Genomic DNA, 19290 nt, shown 5'->3' with positions numbered 1-19290 from the left:
CATATTATGAATCATTAATTTGCTATAAAGTGAAAGAAAGCAGAAGTAGCTATAGGAATATCAAATAAAGCAGACTTCAGAATATATAAAATCATAAGTAACAGAGTTTTATATTATACAATGATAAAACAACCAATATGCCAGAAAAACAAAGCAGTAGAAAATATGTCTATACTAAACTACAGAGCTGCAAATGTATGAAGTAAAAACTGAATGAGCTGTAAGGAGAAAGAGACAGAAGTACAATTGTGATTGGAATTATCAGTACCTTTACTAAGCATCACGGGCAAGGCCCTGTGCTAGGCATAGTGAACGTAGTAGTAGAAAAGAATTTACAATTCTGAGCTTCCTGACACCCAAGGTCTATTGGAGAAGACAAACATTCATTAAGTAGAAAAGCATTGAACTCACCAATATGATAAATGCTACAAAAGTAAACTCAAAAAACAGTACAAAATTCACCTTGTTTATTCAAAGGATCCTGTTTTTAATGTCAATGCATAATAAACAAACGTGTAATTCCCAAACTACAGACCTAATCGAATCTCTAGTTCTCTTGTTGCATTTCCTTTAGATAATAAAGAAATGTTAACTCAGTCTAGACATCAAATCCTGCCCACAGCTGGATTATAACCCATACCAAAGAGGCTGAATTCTCCATATTCTTCCAATGTGTTTGTTTCTCCCAATAGTGCAATTTACCCATTTACCCTGCTGGCCAGTGTCAACTGGAAAATTCACATAGACTCAAACAGTTGCAGATACAAACACGAAAAGGTGAGGGAGTGGAATAGCAAGAACAAAACTTACCCCAATGTGGAAGAAATTGTCAACATTAAAAAAAAAATGGGTTGACTCACCACAGTATAGATCTGATGCTTCCGTCTCTTAGCCAGGTCAATTATGTTTACTCCATTGTAATAGAGGTTTTCAATACATCCATGAAAATTTTTCTTTAAGAAGGTCCCAGGTTTGCCTGGTACAGGAATTCCTCCAAAACTAAGCTTCATGGGGGAGAAATAAAGATCACCTCTTAGTTATAAGATCTAAAGGAATAGGAAACAAAGCAAATAAATGCAGTAGATTGAAATGCACACATGAGCCAAGTGGCTCAAATAATTACAGATGCCACTTGATTACACATTTAAAAGGATACTGATTAGCCCATGTAAAAATAACTGTAATTGCTTGATTCTTAAGGTCTTATTTTACAAAACCATTTTCATTTCCTTTCTGAACCTTTTTAATATCAAATAAAACAATAATTTAGAGAAGGAGAGAAAAAAGAAAAGAAAATCAATGCCTTTATATTTATCATCCATGCAAGCATCTCAGAGAATATGGCCATACTAAAGCAAGGTGACTATCAAAACATACCACTATTCAGTTACACAGAAACCTAGATAAAGGCTGCATCCTAACCAAAATGACACATGCGAAGATTGTTCACAAGTTATTATGTTGTATAGAAATGAAAAGCATGAAAAAGCCCAAATATGCCAAATAGTTTTGTAAAGTAAATAAAAATCAGTACCATGGAATCTTATGGCCTTGTCAATAATGACGCTTATTCAACATTTGCAATAAAATGGAATATGAATGTACTGTTGATTGGAATACATAAGAGTTATAAAGGACTACAAAGTATTATGTGAACATCAAAAGTGAGGTATGCAATACAGCCTGGGAGGAAATTCATCAATAATGGTGGGAAGATTATGGGGTATTAATTTTTTTTCACTCAAGAAATATTTATTGGCAACATGCTATGGGAGATACAAAGATGATTCAGACATAGATCCTGCCCATAAAGAGCTGACAGTCTAGCAGGAGAGGTAGAACACACGTGGGATATACGATCAGAGCTCTGTATCTATAGGATGAATCTAGTATTGTATACAAAGTTGTCTGGAGTAAGAAGAGATTAAGTGAAGCTGAGAGCCTATTGAAATTGCCTAGGTGAGGAGGAGGGCTGGGAAGACTATTGAGGCAGAACCAACAGGACTTAGCTGGGAGACTGGATATGGGGGTTACAAAAAGGAAGCAGGTGACTTGGATTTGTAGCATGGGTGATGTTATGAATTCAAAGAGCAATGAAAAGACAAGTTTGTGAAAAAGAAAAATACCACAGAAAATTCTTCTGCAAAGTGCCTGGGACATACCAGACATAATCAGTCAAAAAATGGCTAAGTAACCAGATCAGAGTTGGAGGTGCCTTGAAATAGCCAGGATTGCTTCCCCACCTCTGCCCCTGCCTTCAAATTTCCCCCCAAATGTCCTCCACTGAAGTTCACAGTCATTAATATTTACTGAATTAACATGTAGCTCCAGGCATGCCTCCCTTGTGAGGATGAAAGCAGAAAAATACTTTGTTCTTTGACTTACTCAAGTTATCATTTTGGAACTCCAGTATAGTCGCTGTACCTCCCTTTTACTTCCAGTAAATATTAACACAAATTATATTTTAATGGAATATACTATTTTTAAAAATGAACCCAGACTATTATGAATTTTTTTTCTAGTATCCAGAGAAGTGGAGTTGTTTCCATAACTGTATTTATATTAATAGCTTTTAAGAGTAAATCAGTTTTTCTTCATTGCTTAGAAATATCACCTTGGACTTAAACTATATTCGTACTGAGCACTCTCTCTCTCTCTCTCTCTCTCTCTCTCTCTCTCACACACACACACACAAACACGCACACACTAATCCTTCTGTCCACTCTTACTGACCACAGATTTATTTTTTAAATATAATTCTTATTTTTATCTATTCTATTCTATTATTTTATTTTGTTAAACTATTATATTATATTTTCTTCTCTGGTGCTTTTTTAATTTTAAAATATTTCAAAGAATACAGAATACAGAAAATCATGATGAAGATTCCAAAAAGCACACATACATTTAAAACCTATTGATATTTCCCCATATTTGCTTATGTATGAAGGCATTATTTATATACACACATGCTATTTTTTAAAGTAAGGATGAACACAGTGATATTACGTAACATGCGATCCATGATAAAGATCATGAAAAGTAAAGGATGTAATATTATATAAAAGATGCAATTCAGTGAAGATAGTAATTTTTTTGACAGGCAGAGTTAGACAAAGAGAGAGACAGAGAGAAAGGTCTTCCTTTTTCCGTTGGTTCACCCCCCAAGTGGCCGCTGCGGCCAGCGCTGTGCCGATCTGAAGCCAGGAGCCAGGCGCTTCTCCTGGTCTCCCATGCGGGTGCAGGGCCCAAAGACCTGGGCCATCCTCCACTGCACTCCTGGGCCACAGCAGAGAGCTGGACTGGAAGAGGAGCAACTGGGACAGGACCAGCGCCCCAATCAGGGCTAGAACCTGAAGTGCCGGCACTGCAGGTGGAAGATTAGCCTAGTAAGCCATGGTGCCAGCCCGATAATATTTTAAATATCTATATGTACATATATTTCATATTATATATAAAGGGAGAGAGAGAGAGCTAGATACATAAATATAGATAAAGACTGATAGATAATAGAGGATTAATAGCTAGAAAGATATTAACTTCCATATATGAGAGAAAACATGTAATATGTCTGTGTCTGGCTTATGTCACTTAAGGCAATGATTTCCAATTCAATTCATGTTGTTGTAAATGTCATAATTTCATTCTTATTTTATTATTGATGCTCCATTGTGTATGTATACCATATTTCCTTTGACCAATCATCCATTGACATACAGGTAAGATGATTCCATAACTTAGCTATTGCGAATAGTGCTGAAACAGATGTGGAGTATGGTTACTTTATTAAAAAAAAAAAGATCAATTTATTTATTTGAGAGAGAGAGAGAGAGATTCCATGCACTGGTTCACTCCCCAAATGGCCACAGCCCTTGGACCTGGACCAGGCTGAAATCAGGAGTCTAAATTCCATCAGAGTCTCTCACGTGGGTTGCAGGCCCCAAATACTTGGGCCATCTTTAGCTGCCTTCCCAGGTACATTATCAGTGAACTGGATAGGAAGTAGAGTATTCTCAATTGAACCAGTGCTTATCAGTGTTGCTGGCCATCACAGGTGGTGACTTAATCCACTGTGTCACAATGCTGGTTCCAGTGTCTTTTATATTCTGACTTCACTCCTTTTGGATATATTCTCAGAAGTAGGATAACTGGATCATGTGATATATCTATTTCTAGTTTTTGAAGACTTTCCATACTATTTTCCATAATGGCTGGACTACTAGTGTTTAGGGTTCCATTTGTTCTAACAACTCACTGGCATTTGTTTTTGCTATTGTTGTTGTTATTGTTATTATTATTATTATTGACTTTTTGATCATAGCCATCCTAAATGGAGATACTTCACCGTGTTTTTTTTTAATTTTTTAAATTTATTTATTTGAAAGTCAGAGTTATACAGAGAGAGGAGAGGCAGAGAGAAAGGTCTTCCATCCGCTTGTTCACTTCGTAATTGGCTGCAACAGCCGAAGCTGAGCTGATCTGATGCCAGGAGCCAGAAGCTTCTTCCAGGTCTCCCACGTGGATGCAGGGGTCCAAGGACTTTGGCTATCTTCCACTGCTTTCCCAGGCTATAGCAGAGAGCTGGATTGGAAGTGGAGTAGCCAGGTCTCGAACCAGTGCCCATATGGGATGCGGGCGCTTCAGGCCAGGGCGTTAACCCTCTGTGCCACAGTGCTGGCCCCTTCACTGCGGTTTTTAATGACTAATGGTAACAAGCATTTGTTATGTGATTGTCAGAAATTTATATTTCTTCTTTTGAAAAGTACTATTCATATCCTTTGTCTATTCCTAAGCTGGACTGTTTATACTTTGTTTTTGTTGAATTTCTTAAGCTCTTTATATATTCTGGATGCTAACCCTTTATCAGATGCATAATTTGCACACATTTCTCCCATTTTGTCAGTTGTCTTAAATTGTTTCCTGTATTGTGTAAAGTAGAAAACTTTACACATATGCTATTTATCTATATTTGCTTTTATTGCCTGTAGTTTCGGGGTCTTCTTCAAAACATCATTGCTTAAGCCAATGTTTGGTGTGTTTTCCCTAGTGATTTATTCTAGTTGTTTCAGACATTTGTTTTAGATATTTGATCCATTTTGAGTTCAATGTTTGCACACGGTGTAAGGTACATTTATTAAAGAAGTGATCTTTCTCCAGGGAGAACTGTTAGTAGCTATGTCAAAAATAAGTTGGTTGCAGATGTATGAATTTAATACTGGGACTCCCATTCTGTTCCATGGCTCTAAACTCTTGATTACAATACTCCTGCAGAGTATTTTGAAATCTGATATTTTGATATTTCTGGCTTTTTTATTGTTAAATATTGCTTTGGCTATTAAGAGTCTTTTGTGTTTCCATATGAATTTTAGGATTCCTTCCCCCCAATTCTGTAAAGAATGTCATTGGTATTTGGAGGGGATTGCATTGAATCTTCATATTGCTTCGGACAGTATGGGAATTTTGGTAAGAACAATTCCTCCAGTACATGAACACAAGAGGTGTTTCCAATTTTTTTGTGTGTCTTCTTCAATTTCTTCATTAATGTTTCATCATTTTCATTGTAGAGGTCACTCTTACCCTTGGTTATATTATCCCAAGACATTTTATGTTTTTGTAGCTACTGTGAATGGAATAGCTCTTATAAATTATTCGTCAGCAAATTCATGGTGTGTGAAAATGCTGCTTATTTTTATGTGTTGATTTTTTTTATCTTGCAACTTTGCTGAATATGTAAATTATTTTTACTCATTAAACATTTTGTCATATAAATTGGATTTAAAACATTCTACTCTTTTCAAAATAACTTTTATACATTTTTCTTATATTATTATATTGGCCGAAGCTTCCTCAGGTCTAGCCACAACTTTTTGAGCAATAACAATTGCATAGAGCTTTCAACACTCACACACACAACTAAATAGAATAAAGCAAAAGAACTATTTTCCAAGTATACATAGCACTAGTTGTGACAACATATTTATGTATTATTCCACTCTCTTGTTACACAACAATAAATTATTTAATTATTTATTTGAAATAGGAATGAATATCTAGTTTTATCCACTGGCTTTTCAAAAATTCATATGACAGAATAGTAGACAAAATGGGTTATTATATGTTTAATTAACTGATTAATTAAATTATATTATTGGTTCATAAGTTGGTAGATTCTCTCTTCTTTAACTACTCTTGTTTGCTTGAAATATAGGTGTTGATATTTTAAGTAGTACATGAGTTATCACTCTGACTTTCTTTAGTCAACTATTTAGATCAAGGTTAGATTTGTCTCTGAGAAAAACTAAATGAGCATTTTTTTATTATGAAAGATTATAATGTATTTTGAAGACTATTTGAAAAAGCTTAGAAAAGAATACTGGTAAACTTATTAATTTCACAAATATTTTATAAAGATATTTTGGTAACAAAATATTTTCGATTTCCTTCAGTATTCAAACGTTTTCAATTTCAACAATTCACATTTTTTAAAAATTATTGAATTACAAAATTTTGTACAAATGGCATTTACAGTGTAAAAACACAAATATAACTTTGTATTATTTACATTTCTGTTAAAATGAATGACGTTAGCATTTTAAGATGTGATCACTGTTTATAGCCCTTAACTATACTCCTGCAGAACAATGGTCTGTGTACTTACCACTTGTTGAATTGTCATTTAATGGAAGATTAAGCCTGTGACTATAAATTAAATTGAAAGTATGTCTTGGGGCCAGCGCTGTGGCTCAGCGGGTTAATGCCCTGGCCTGAAGCACTTGCATCCCATATGGGTGCTGGTTCCTGTCCTGGCTGCTCCACTTCCGATCCAGCTCTCTGCTATAGCCTGGGAAAGCAGTGGAAGATGGCCCAGGTCCTTGGGCCCCTGCACCCGTGTGGGAGAGCCAGAGGAAGCTCCTGGCTCCTGGCTTTGGATCTGCGCAGTTCCGGCCGATGTGGCCATCCGGGGAGTGAACCAGCCAAAGGAAGACTTCTTTCTCTCTATCTTTGCCTCTCCTCTCTCTGTCTTTCAAATAAATAAAATAAATTTTTAAAAAAGTATGTCTTATCAAAAATAAAAAAAAAAATTAAAGGAAGAGGATGTAGAGAGGGAAGGTGGAAAGTAACTTTAGGAGCTTAAAGTTGTTATATATAAAATATATGAAGTCTGTTCTCTTTATATAAATAAAAAATTCAAAATGGAAAAAATAAAATTAATTGGTGACAGAAACAAAGGAGCTATAGCTTTCCAAAGTACTTAAACAAAGCCTCCAGAAACTCTCAAAAGTTCCTTGTACAGGGTCAGCAACTGTTAAAGCGCTAGAAGGGAAAGATGTTAAAAAATTCACTAATGACAAATATTTTGTGGTTTTTAAAATTTCTAACATATCTTTAAATAGCCTATTTCACTTAGTTATGACATAGGAAAATATAGATTGCAGGTCAGTATTTGAAAAAGAAAAAATAAAGAAAAAAAAGACACAATGTTTTAAACAACAAACAAGAGTGCTCGACGGATTCAGGGTAGAGTGTTTTGTGTGTGTGTGTGTGTGTGTGTCCCAGAAGTCAAACATTATAGAGGACCATGTATACCAAAATTGTAATTTTCTATGACATTGAGAGACTCAGAAGAGAGGATTTTTAAAGGACTTTGGAGGGGACAAGGGTAGCCTTAGGCAGTGGTATGAGGCCTGCTCTCTGGTTCCCTGTGAAGGATTGGAACTGGGTGAAGGTGGGACGAATGGGAGTAGAGATCCTGAAACCTATTATGGAAAAGAACTTCCACCCTGGTTGCCTCAAGCTCAGCATGGCCCAGAGCAAAACAGCCCTAGGGGAGACACATGAGAAATGGCTGAGAAAGTGGCAACAGAGGGCCTGAAGGCTGTATCATTGTGTCCTGTTCACTCCAGCACAGGGTGAGGCAGGCTGCTCAGGGTCCCTAGGCCCACGAGGGCAGAATAAGGGGTAAGCAGGAGCTGAAACTCTCAGCACACATGGAAAGGGCTGGTTGGCTAGGTTTGGAGGTTCAGGTGGGTCCAGATAACTACACTTCCCAGGCCCAGGCTGTGGCAGACACTCGAAAGAATGGTTTCAGAAGCTGGCAGGATTCTCATGCCCTGCAACCCAGATCGGACCAGCCAATAACATGTTTCCTGGTGGAACAGATGAAGTGCGTATGTCTCCCCTGATGCAGGACAATACACGAGTCCTCCACTTAGTGATCTGCCCAGCAAGAAAGGAAAGCTCAATGTAACACTAAAGCTGCACCATAATGCACTATGTTTTAAACAGATGTTAAGTAGTTATCACCACTACCAAGTTCAGATTTTCTCCATCAGGGGAAAGAGAGGCTGATGAACAAACTGAATCCAGTTAGGAGCAAGGAGAAAAATGGCATTCATGTACATTCGAGTGAGTGTGCATTTTATACATCTGCTTTACTTTTTTTTTGATTTTTTTAAGTAGTGGAGAATTTGAGGCTATAATTGTACTATTGAATTATAGATTAAGTTCATTATCAGATAAGTTGGAAAACTGACTTCACATATTGATATTTAATTTTCAACATACTAATGATTTTTCTAAATATTTCATAAGACCTAGTATGCTATAATTGGTATCTACTTAATAATTCTATACATAAAACTAATTCTCCTGATCATTTATATTCATTTTAATTTGATTTATCAAAAATTTGAGAATAAGTTTAAAATCTTGAACTACCCTGTATCTCTGCCCATCAAGTCATCCTCTATATAAGGGTCACAGTGGTGAATTACCTACCTGCATTGGGCAAATTATAGTGACTATTATTTGCAAAAATGGAATATTGATTATTCTCAGGCTACACTGCTCAGGTCAGCAGATGTCCGATTGGCTGTCTCCTAAGTTTCTAATATTGGTTATTCTCCTTGAACTCCCTATTAATTCATTTATTGGGCAGTCTAACTGGATAAGTACCAACCACCCTTCCTAACCTGGTATCTGGGCATTTGCACACTTGAGCTGTCGCAGGCAGGACTAATGAGGTTCTATAATCATGATAAAAATCATGGTAAACATGGTATCCATGGTAAACATGGATAGATTTTGTGGACTTCTTTGCATTTATTAATATTTTGTGTGATATTAAGATATGATTATTATACATGGTTTTAATTAGACATCATGATTATTTTACACTGCGTATTTATCTTAATTTTTTCTTTCAAAGACACTATTTTTTACTACTGCAAACTTTATCTATACATTTAATTAATATATATTTGTCCACAATAAAAATATTTTCTACTTATTTATTTGAAAGGCAGAATTACAGAGAGGCAGAGGCAGAGAGGGAGAGAGATCTTCCATCCACTGGTTCACTCCCCAAATGGTTGCAATGGCCAGAGCTGCACCAATCTGAAACCAGGAGCCAGCAGCTTCTTCTGGGTCTCCCATGCAGGTGGAAGGGCCCAAGCACTGGGTCATCCTCCACTGCTTTCCCAGGCCATAGCAGAGAGCTGGATCAGAAGTGGAGCAGCCAGGACTCAAACTGGTACTCATACTGGATGCCGGCACTGCAGGCTGTGGCTTTACCTGCTGCACCACAGCACTGGCCACACAATTTTAGTTTTTTTTTTTTTTTTTAAAAACTTCTAAAATTCCTTCTACTAATTTCATTGTCAAAGACACTGTTGATACAATATTGTCTTTCTGTTACAATTCTGGCATACTCCTTTATGCTGGAGATACTGAGGATACTGAACCGAGTATATTTTAGGGTGCATTGTCTACATGGAGTGACCCACAGGCCTTCAGTACATAGAAGACAGAACTGGAAACCCAGCCTTTATTAGGACAAGAGCTTGTTGGTTGGCAGCTTGCTGTTGTCACAGAGACTCCAAATAAAATCTGTCTTATCAGAGGAGCTATTTTCAGTTAATGTTAATCAAAACTCTTTTGCTCTTACTGTCCTTTCAGCCCTGAGAAACATTTGCAAAAATTCATTCCAAGTTTTTAGCACAAATCCAATTCGTTAATTAGTTGTTGAGTCCTTACATTCTGTGAGGCATGGCAGTTCTTAGTTCTCAGTTCTGTGGTAGAACTAAAGAAATAGCACACTCAGCATGTCATTCGTTTAGAAACATGAGGCTAACTTCTGAAGACAACACCAACCTCCAGCAGGTTGGTGGAAGACAAAATGTGTCAAGAGTAGTTCAGGGCCTGGCACCGTGGCTCACTTGGTTAATCCTCTGCCTGTGGCGCCAGCATCCCATATGGGCGCCGGGTTCTAGTCCCGGTTGCTCCTCTTCCAGTCCAGCTCTCTGCTGTGGCCCGGGAGGGAAGTAGAGGATGGCCCAAGTGCTTGGGCCCTGCTCCCGCATGGGAGACCAGGAGGAAGCACCTGGCTCCTGGCTTAGGATCGGCGTAGCTCCAGCCGTAGAGGCCATTTGGGGAGTGAACCAACGTAAGGAAGACCTTTCTCTCTGTCTCTCTCTCACTGTCTATAAATCTATGTATCAAATAAAAAAAAAAAAGGAGTAGTTCAAAGAGACAGATGGTTCTCTACAGAGCAAGAGGGGAGTGGGGACTTTGAAAGAGCTGGAGAGAGTAACTGTGAATCATGGTTTGAAGAGGAACAGATCTTAAGGCATACATTTAGGAAGACAGATATTACAGAGAAGTGTATGCAATATGGTTAACCCTCCAGAAAACACACACACACACACAATGGTAATTTGCTTGATGATTCCCATACTAGTGACTGAAAGAATAGGGAATCAGAGAGGTTTAAGTTACAAACAAAATTGGAACAAAAAATTGGAGCTTTGAATGCTGAAGTGAAAACCATGAGTAGTTACTGAAGGATTTCCAGTCGGTAACTAAGAGTTACCATTAGGAAGACATCATTGATTACACTGAGAGGCCAAGGAGTAGATCTGGGAGGCTCATTTGCCTCAGCTGAGAGGTGACAGAGAGCAGCAAGGACAGACACGTGTCTCCTGTAACTCTCTGCTCATGGTTTACCATCTCCACGATGCCTATGCTGACTGACATCTGAAACTACAACCTGTTCCCTCCATTCCTGAGCTGCCTAATCCAGTACCTAGGTGTTTTTGGTACTTCTCCCCCACACCATTTGTCAGAGTCTTGTTTACATTATAATTTATTTGCCACATTTTCTCTTTTTTATTTATTTGACAGGTAGAATTATAGATAGTGAAAGAGAGAGACAGAGAGAAAGGTCTTCCTTCCACTGGTTCACCCCCAAAATGGCCACCACAGCTGGAGCTGTGCTGATCCAAAGCCAGGAGCCAGGTGCTTCCTCCCAGTGTCCCATGCGGGTGCAGGCACCCAAGCACTTGGGCCATCCTCCACTGCCCTCCTGGGCCACAGCAGAGAGCTGGACTGGAAGAGAAGCAACAAGGACAGAATCTGGAGCCCATATGGGATGCCGGCGCCACAGGCGGAGGATTAACCAAGTGAGCCATGGCGCCGGCCCCTATTTGTCACATTTTCTACATAACAGCTTATCCCCTGCTAGTTTGTCTCCTCAAACACCATGAAGGTGAGGCTCTTTGCTCTTTTCATTGACATTTCAAGTCCTTGAAGTGAGACTAAATATACAGTAGGTGCTTAGAAAGCTTGTGTTGAATTCTTCAAAGTATCTCCCTAAAAAGTTTTTTCAAACATGCACGTGATATCCTCTTCTTTGAATATGTAATTCTCTAAGGTATGATGCAAACATAACAGTTCCAACATATGTGTGTTGAATTGGCTCAAACAAGGGCATTAGCAATATTCTTCTAAATCTGATTATCACTTTATTGTCCTTTTTAAAAACCCAGCATATTTTTTCTGACTTTTCTTGTTTGCTTGCTCATGGCAAATTGCATGGTGTGCCTTTCATTGATCTGAATGGTCAACAACACCAGACTGTAGATTGCAAAGTTTCACTCATAGGTCTCTGTGTCTTGGGCAACAGAGTCTATCTGGTGCCTGATGGAATTGCTGGTGTCACAGGGGGACTCCAACTGGGTGAATACCAGCAGAAAGCCTGCTTTGATGTTAAATGAATGAGGTCCAGAATCTGCCACTCTCTTTTCCTTTGATCTCATTCCTCCTCTTTTGTCCGGTATCTGCGTGTCTCTTTTTCAGTCTTTGATGTTACTTCTCTGCAATAAGTTCATTCCTCCCTTACTGGCTTCTTCTCTGGCCACGTGTTAAGGATAGAGTCTCCTTTTTCTGTCTATTCCACTTTCTACTCACATCTCACTTGATTTTCTGATATTTTTGAAATTTGTCATTTGTGAACATTTGTCTGAATTTTGTTCTGGTAGTCCACTTTGTGATGGAATAGGTGTGAAAGTGAATACAAACGCTGTTTTCTCTTTCAGCCTTTAAAATTCACACTGGTTCTGGGTTGATGCAGCCATATGGGAAGTCTCAGGCCTTTCAGAAGGCTCCGTGAATCCTTCGCCTTAGGAATACCACTCAAGAGCGGATGAATTTCTGCTGTTAAATACGAGACCAGAAACCTCGATTTGTTTGTTAAACCTTTTGATTTTAACTATTAACCCAAATTCAGATTATCTTCTCTTTAGAACAAAGGAAAACAGCAAATGAGATCAAAGCAGTCCAAATCTTTCCCAGGACCACTATTCGATAACTTCTGTTCCTACTCTTTGACCTGATCAACAGCTCAAGTCACAAGATTCTTGGAACTTCTGATCCCTGTAAATTAAGTACTGTTATAGCACACATGATGTCTTGTTTTGCCTCTACTTCGGAGTTACATGTCGAGGGAAGTATTTGAAAAACAAGCATCTTCATTGCTGCCGTGATCCATTCTCTCACACATTCACAGCATCCCCTTATTTCTGATGAGAACCGCCCTATTACTTTTTTGATGATGTCTTGGATACAGAACTCTGCCCTAAGTCCCAGCAGCTCTCCTTGCTTCCATCGTGTCTGTATTCTCTTTCCTCATGTCTGCCCCTGCTTGCTGCCCAGCACCCCAGCTCTGCACACCTCCCTCGACTGCCTGGTCCTGGCTTCTGACCGGATGCCAGCCAGAGGTGCTCTTTGCACTTCACCTGGATTTCATCTCTGTAGTTCAACACCCAACACTCCCTCAGACAAGGTTTTCTTCTAGTAATAGCAAGAGTAGAATTTACTGATCTTTTTTATAAATTAGGCATTTGTTTAGAGCTTAATTTTATTATTTTGTTCTCTAACCTTTGAGTGGGATGCTATTAGTTATTCCATTATACAGTGGGAAAAAATGATGGCACACAGAGATTTAGCAGCTTGACCAAGGACTCACAGCCAATACGCATGTAGAGGAGCTGGAACTCTACATCCTTTAACCTAGAGCCCCATCTGTATCTCTTTTAGCAATATTTTGAGTCTTCTTTGATTTTTAAAAAAATATTTATTTATTTATTCATTAATTGATTTACTTGTTTATTTGAAAGGTAGGGTGGCAGAAAGAGATGGACACACACACAAACAGAGGGGGAGAGAGAGAGAGAGAGAGAGAGAGAGAGAGAGAGAGAGATCTGTGGTCTGCTATTTCGTTCCCCAGATGGCCACAATGGCTGGGGCTGGTCCAAGGTGAAGCCAGGAGTCATGAACTCCATCCGGGTCTCTCACAGCAGCGGCTGCCTTTCCAGGTATATTAGCAGGATGCTGAATTGGAAACATAGTAGCTGGACTAAAATCCACTCTCTCATATGAGACACTGGTGTTGCAGGTGGAAACTTAATTTGCTGCTCCACAATTCTGGTCATGAATCCCATCCCTTAACAATTGCAAGGACTCCCTCCTTTCAGGTTCTAATTTCTGTTTCCATTGAGTAACACCCTCAGAGAATCAGGCCTAGGCTAGAGTGACAAACCTGTTCAACTTTACTGGAGATTTTCCCTTTTAGGAATCCAAAATTCCACAACCCCAAAACTCTGTCAGTCGTGAGCAATCTGGCACAATCTGGGCCCCCATACTGGGTGAGCTTGCCCAGGCCTTAAGGAGAAGGGCAGGAGGGTGGTACGCAATTACAGGAACAGAAGCTGCTGTTGTGTTCTCCATAGCATCTGTCAGCCCCTCCTGGTTTCTCTTACAGGGCCACCCATGCTCTTAATGTACCCTCAGATTTTGCCCCAGGGGCTGTATTCAGACCATCTGTTTTATTCTTGTCATTGTCATTGTTTCTCTTGGTCAAAATCTGATCAACTAATTGGACTGTGGTTCCTTTCTCTAAACAGGTAACTTTTCACAGACAAAGCTCATTTGATTGTTTTGTCTGAATGAACGCTGTGGTTTGGATGTGATTTTTTTTTTCTCTCCAAAACTCAACATTGAAGCTCAATTCCTCAATGTGGCTTGGCTGTGTGAGGAGGTGGGCTTGTATGGAAAGCAATGAAGTCAGGGGCACCAGCCTCAGAAGGGATTAAAGCTCACCTCACAGGGTAGATCGTGCGGGGCAGGGTTGGTTGCTGCAGGAGTGGGGGGCTTTAAAGACTGATGCTTTCCCCTCAGTCTCTGTCTTGCTTCTTTTTTCACCATCTGACCTCTCTCTCACTTCCTCCCTGTCTCCTTCTGCCCCATAAAATCCTATGGTAAGATGTCTTCTTTCAAGAGAGATTCTCACCAGAACACGATGCTAGCCCATGATCTTGGACCTCCCAAATCTCTAGCCCAATTAAACTTGCTTTCCTTATAAAGTACCCAACTTTAAGTATTTTGTCATAGCAACAAAAAATGGCCTAAGCAAATGACTGTATAATATTTTCTAACTTAGATTTCTTGTCCAGCAGCTTAAGTAATGTATATTTATTTCCCTATTCAAGCCATGAACTCAATGGAAACCATAAATTCAGTGTCTTATGCACCCAGAAAAGAGTTGCTCCTGCAAGAGGATGTGTGTTCCAGAGGGCCCAGTGGATCTTGCAAGAAGAGGCAGTTGTGAGCTCAGAGGAGGTGAAAAACAAAGAGGCCACCAGCATCTAGACCATGACCTTCCCACACAACACCTCGGGGTTTTCTATTGCAACAACCCCCAGAGTTCCATGAAGACCCTCACTGCTTCCTCCCCTCTCCATCCTTGCTGAGAAGTGGCCAAGGGACAGCTGTTTGCAGTACGGTCAGAGCTTTACATGTGGATGTTGTTCGAAGGTATATTCTCCAAGCAGGAAATAGAACATGTTTTACTCAGAAGTTCCTTAGCTTGATTTGTAACTCTTTAAATATTTAGAATTAAGGTATGTGGTTCTTCATGTGTACTCCTCTTGCCTCAGGCCCTGCAAGTATCCCAGTGGGACCTGGATAACTATATTATTTTATTAATGATTACAGTAATTTAGCCCAAATTCAACCTGCCCCCCCAATTTCTTATTAGCCACTTTCGCTATAAATAGCAGGCTAATTAAAACCTACCATCACGAGGCCAACATGGTGGCAGAGCCGGTAAAGCCACCTCCAGCTATGTTGGCATCCCATATGGGCACCAGTTCAAGTCCCTGCTGCTCCCCTTCCAATCCAGCTCCTTGCCAGGAAAGAAGCAGGGGATGGCCCAAGTGCTTGGAAAACCAGAAGTGCCTGGATCCTGGCTTTGGCCTGGTTCAGCTCTGGTTGATGCAGCCATCTGGGGAGTGAATTGGCAAATGGAAGACCTCTCTCTCTCTCTGTCTCTGTCTCTGTCTAATTCTGCCTTTCAAATAAATAAAACATATCTTTAAAAAACACCTACCACGGCCCCCTCATAGCACTAATATGAGTGTTCTTCCAAAAGTTTGTGGAAAACTAGAATTAAAAGATAAGTTCATTTTGGTGCAAAACAGATTTCTAAATCCATGAACACCATTTTCATAACATACATTTTGTGGATTTTTGAAGATTCCTCACATATGCATAAGTTTCAAAGCTTTTTGCACCAAAATAAACTTATCTTTCAATTTGACTTTCCATGAACATTATGAAGTATCTTTATATAAAATGAGAAGATATATTATCATTTGCTCCTTTAGCTCACATTAATAAAAACAATGGTTTTTGCATTATAATGATATTGAAATATTCCTTCCATCATATTCAACACATTTAATTTAATATGCATTAACCGAAGTCTTTATAGCCTATTTCCCTGTTATAAAATTTGAGGAAATATAAAATCAGCAAATCCACAAATTACAGTGATCTTAAATTTATAGCCAGAAGGAAAAAATTCACCAAGTAATGTAGTTTCACAGCCCATATACCAACAGGACTCAGGGTAAGCACAGGATCTGGGTGTGTGTCTCCAGGGACTGATTCTCCCTGGAGAGAAAAACCTTGGTCATCAGATGATTCTCTGGAACAGTGGATAGAGATATGGGCTCAAATCATGTTTCTGGAGCTCCTCAAGCTCTCTGAGTCTTGAGTTTATGTTCATAATACAGGAAATGATAAATTCCCATATAGGGCAATATTACAAATTAAACAAAATCACAAAATGCCTCACATAATAGGAACTCTTTTTTCTTTTTCTTCTCTTTCCCCTTCTGTCTTCCTTTCTATATCCATTCATTGTCTGTTTCCTTACTTTATTCTATTTGTTCTCCATCAAGTGAGCCTTCTACTTTAACTTTGCAACTTTGCATTTTTCCAAAGGGAAAAATGATCAATAACAATTACAGTATCACAGGATCTAGGAAAGTTTCCTAATTACCTATAATTATTTTGATCACCAATTAAATTATTTTGTTATGTCCGAGTTGTAAGACTAATGTCCACGAGGCAATGCCCAGCAAAAGTAAAGGCTACAATGATGAGTTGTCTCTGAGAATGAGGAACTAGTTAAAAGGTTCTTATTGAAAGAAAAATAGGGCATAATTTATATCTTTTAATTCACAAGAAGAAAATTAATTCATTTAGTTAGTAAATATTTGTTCAGTATACATTATGTACCAGATAAAATGCTGTAGAAATAAATGAAAATAACAAAAGAAAATTTAAACCATTATGATAAGCTTAAACTCCAAAGCTGGGGTAGAGAAGGCATGATAAATGAATACACATAATTATAAATAAAAAAGCAATAAATGTTTTTGAAAAACACTATGAATAAAAATAAATCAGAGCATTCAATTTTGCAAACAAACATAAACTCTTTTAGATCCTAGTTTCATTCTATTGCCTCAGTTTCTCCTTAAAATGCATTTCTGATTGTGGTACAAATTCAAAAAGTTGGAAAAGAGTCTATAGGAAAAACTCATATCCTTTTTTTCTGTTATCCAGCTCTCAAAAACTCTGCCTTACTGCTGTATTAGTATCTTCCCAGCAATTTCTATGCCTTATCTTTGCTTTCCAGTTTGTGTCTTCTTTCCTGTTTTTGAAACACAGATTTTTTTTTTACCATTGTATTGCATATTGATTTTTCTTTTCATTTAAAATTTGTATTGGAGATGTTTTCATATCAAAATAATAGGACTGCCTTATCCTTTCATCTTTTATTTTATTTTTGAATTTATTTTTTTTTAATTTAACAGTCACAAAAATTGTGTGGGTGCAATGTGTGATGTTTAGTTGTATGTATCCATTGCATAACAACTAATCAGAGTAAATACACTTATTTTTTCAAGCATTTAATAGTAAAAACATCCTAAATTTTATTCTCTATTTTTTTTTAAATAGAGCAATGTATGGTACATTACTGTTATCTGTCATCATCCTACTATGCAACAGAATCCCAGAACTTCTTACTCCTATACAGCTACATTTAGCACCATCAATCAACTTTTCTCCATGTCCCCTACCCCCATTTCCCTTTCAAACCCCTGGTAATCTCCATTATATTGTTAACTTCTATAAGATCACCTATGTTTTAACCTTCTAAATATGAGTGAGCTGGATATATTCAGTTTCATCCACATTGTTGCAAACCACAAGATTTCATATTTTTAATGGTTGAGTAATATTCTACTGTGTACAGTTGCCATATACTCTTTACTCATTCATTGATAGATGGGCACTTAGTTTATCTCCATTTCTTGGCTATTATTGTGAATTCTACTGAAATAAACATGGACATACAAACGTCTCTTTGAGAGATGAATGTAGTTTCTCCTAGATGTATATCCAATGATGGATTTACTGGATCATATGGTAGTTCTATGTCGTTTTCTGAGGCACCTCCATACTGTTATCCACAATGGATTAGCAAATTAATTCACATTCCCACCAACAGAGTGCAAAAGTTTCCTTTTCTCTACATCCTCACCAACAATTGCTATCTTTTGATTTTTTGATAACAACTGGTCTTACTAGAGGGAGGTGATTTCTCCTTGTGATTTTGATTTGCATTTCCTTGATGATTAATGAGGTTGAACATTTTTCATGCACCTGTTGGCCATTTGTCATTCTTTTAAATGAGTATATTTTACTTTTCTATGGGTTGGTCAAGTATCCCTATGCATGTTGAAATCTGACTAATCAATTGATAAATATAAAGGAATCATTTTAGGTTCTGACACAGATAGCAAAGCAAAGAAGAGCTGCCCTTTGTCCTTGTCCCACTTATCAAAGAGATGACACTTAAACAAAATGAGTCAGATGAATTCAACATGAGCTACGGGATTTCCATTGCTGAGCACCCAACTCCAGATTATAGCTAAGCATTATTAGCTGGTGCAGCCCTCACTAAGAGCAGAGGTCAGAAAAATCTCATGTCTCATCAAAACCTGGGTGGTGATAGGAGTTGTCTCTTGCCAGGATTCCAGGGGTAGGGAGGCACAAGGCGGAGGGCCTCAGACCACATCCCCAAGGCCTTCCACATTCTCCTATCCCAGGATTATAAATTGTCCTGCCAAGACTCAGGTTGGCTCTGTGGCCTATGTCACACTGTGGTTTACCAGGCACAGTAGCTGAGCTCTTCCCAGGTATAGCTTCCCCAAGCTTTTGATCATCACCATTTGATAGACTTTTTGGCAATTTTCCATCTTTTGTTATTCTGAGCATATATCACATCACATACATTTGCTTATAATTATGGAATAAATAGCTAGAAATAACTGTTGAGTTGAAGAGCACTTATTTCCAGTTTTGAATGACATTACCCTTTATTATAGTACCACCATCTACGTGAGAAACAGCTTTGCTTTTCCATTTCTGTGCCTTTAAAGATGCCATAATTTTTTTTTAAATTTATTTGACAGATAGAGTTATAGACAGTGAGAGAGAGAGAGAGAGGGAGAGAGAGGGAGGCTGGTGCCACGGCTCACTAGGTTAATCCTCTGCCTGCAGCGCCGGCACTCTGGGTTCTAGTCCCAGTCGGGGGTC

The 19290-nt window shown here is 38.4% G+C and overlaps 1 protein-coding gene across 2 annotated transcripts in view; it reads right to left on the bottom strand.

Annotated features, from left to right (window-relative positions):
* The window catches only part of CNTNAP5 (contactin associated protein family member 5), a 967841-nt gene that overhangs the window by 493928 nt on the left and 454623 nt on the right, over nt 1-19290 (bottom strand). Inside the window, exon 7 of one of the 2 annotated variants that reach the window (XM_062199074.1) lies at nt 861-1004. In XM_062199074.1, the coding sequence (XP_062055058.1) occupies nt 861-1004 (144 nt within the window). The remainder of the gene's footprint in view (nt 1-860; nt 1005-19290) is intronic. The other variant, XM_062199079.1, reaches the window with a different exon arrangement.

This window comes from Lepus europaeus, chromosome 1, assembly GCF_033115175.1.
Source record: "Lepus europaeus isolate LE1 chromosome 1, mLepTim1.pri, whole genome shotgun sequence".
NCBI classification, from domain to species: domain Eukaryota; kingdom Metazoa; phylum Chordata; class Mammalia; order Lagomorpha; family Leporidae; genus Lepus; species Lepus europaeus.
Note: the sequence above shows the minus strand (reverse complement) of the source record. Positions and strands in the feature narration are given on the sequence as shown.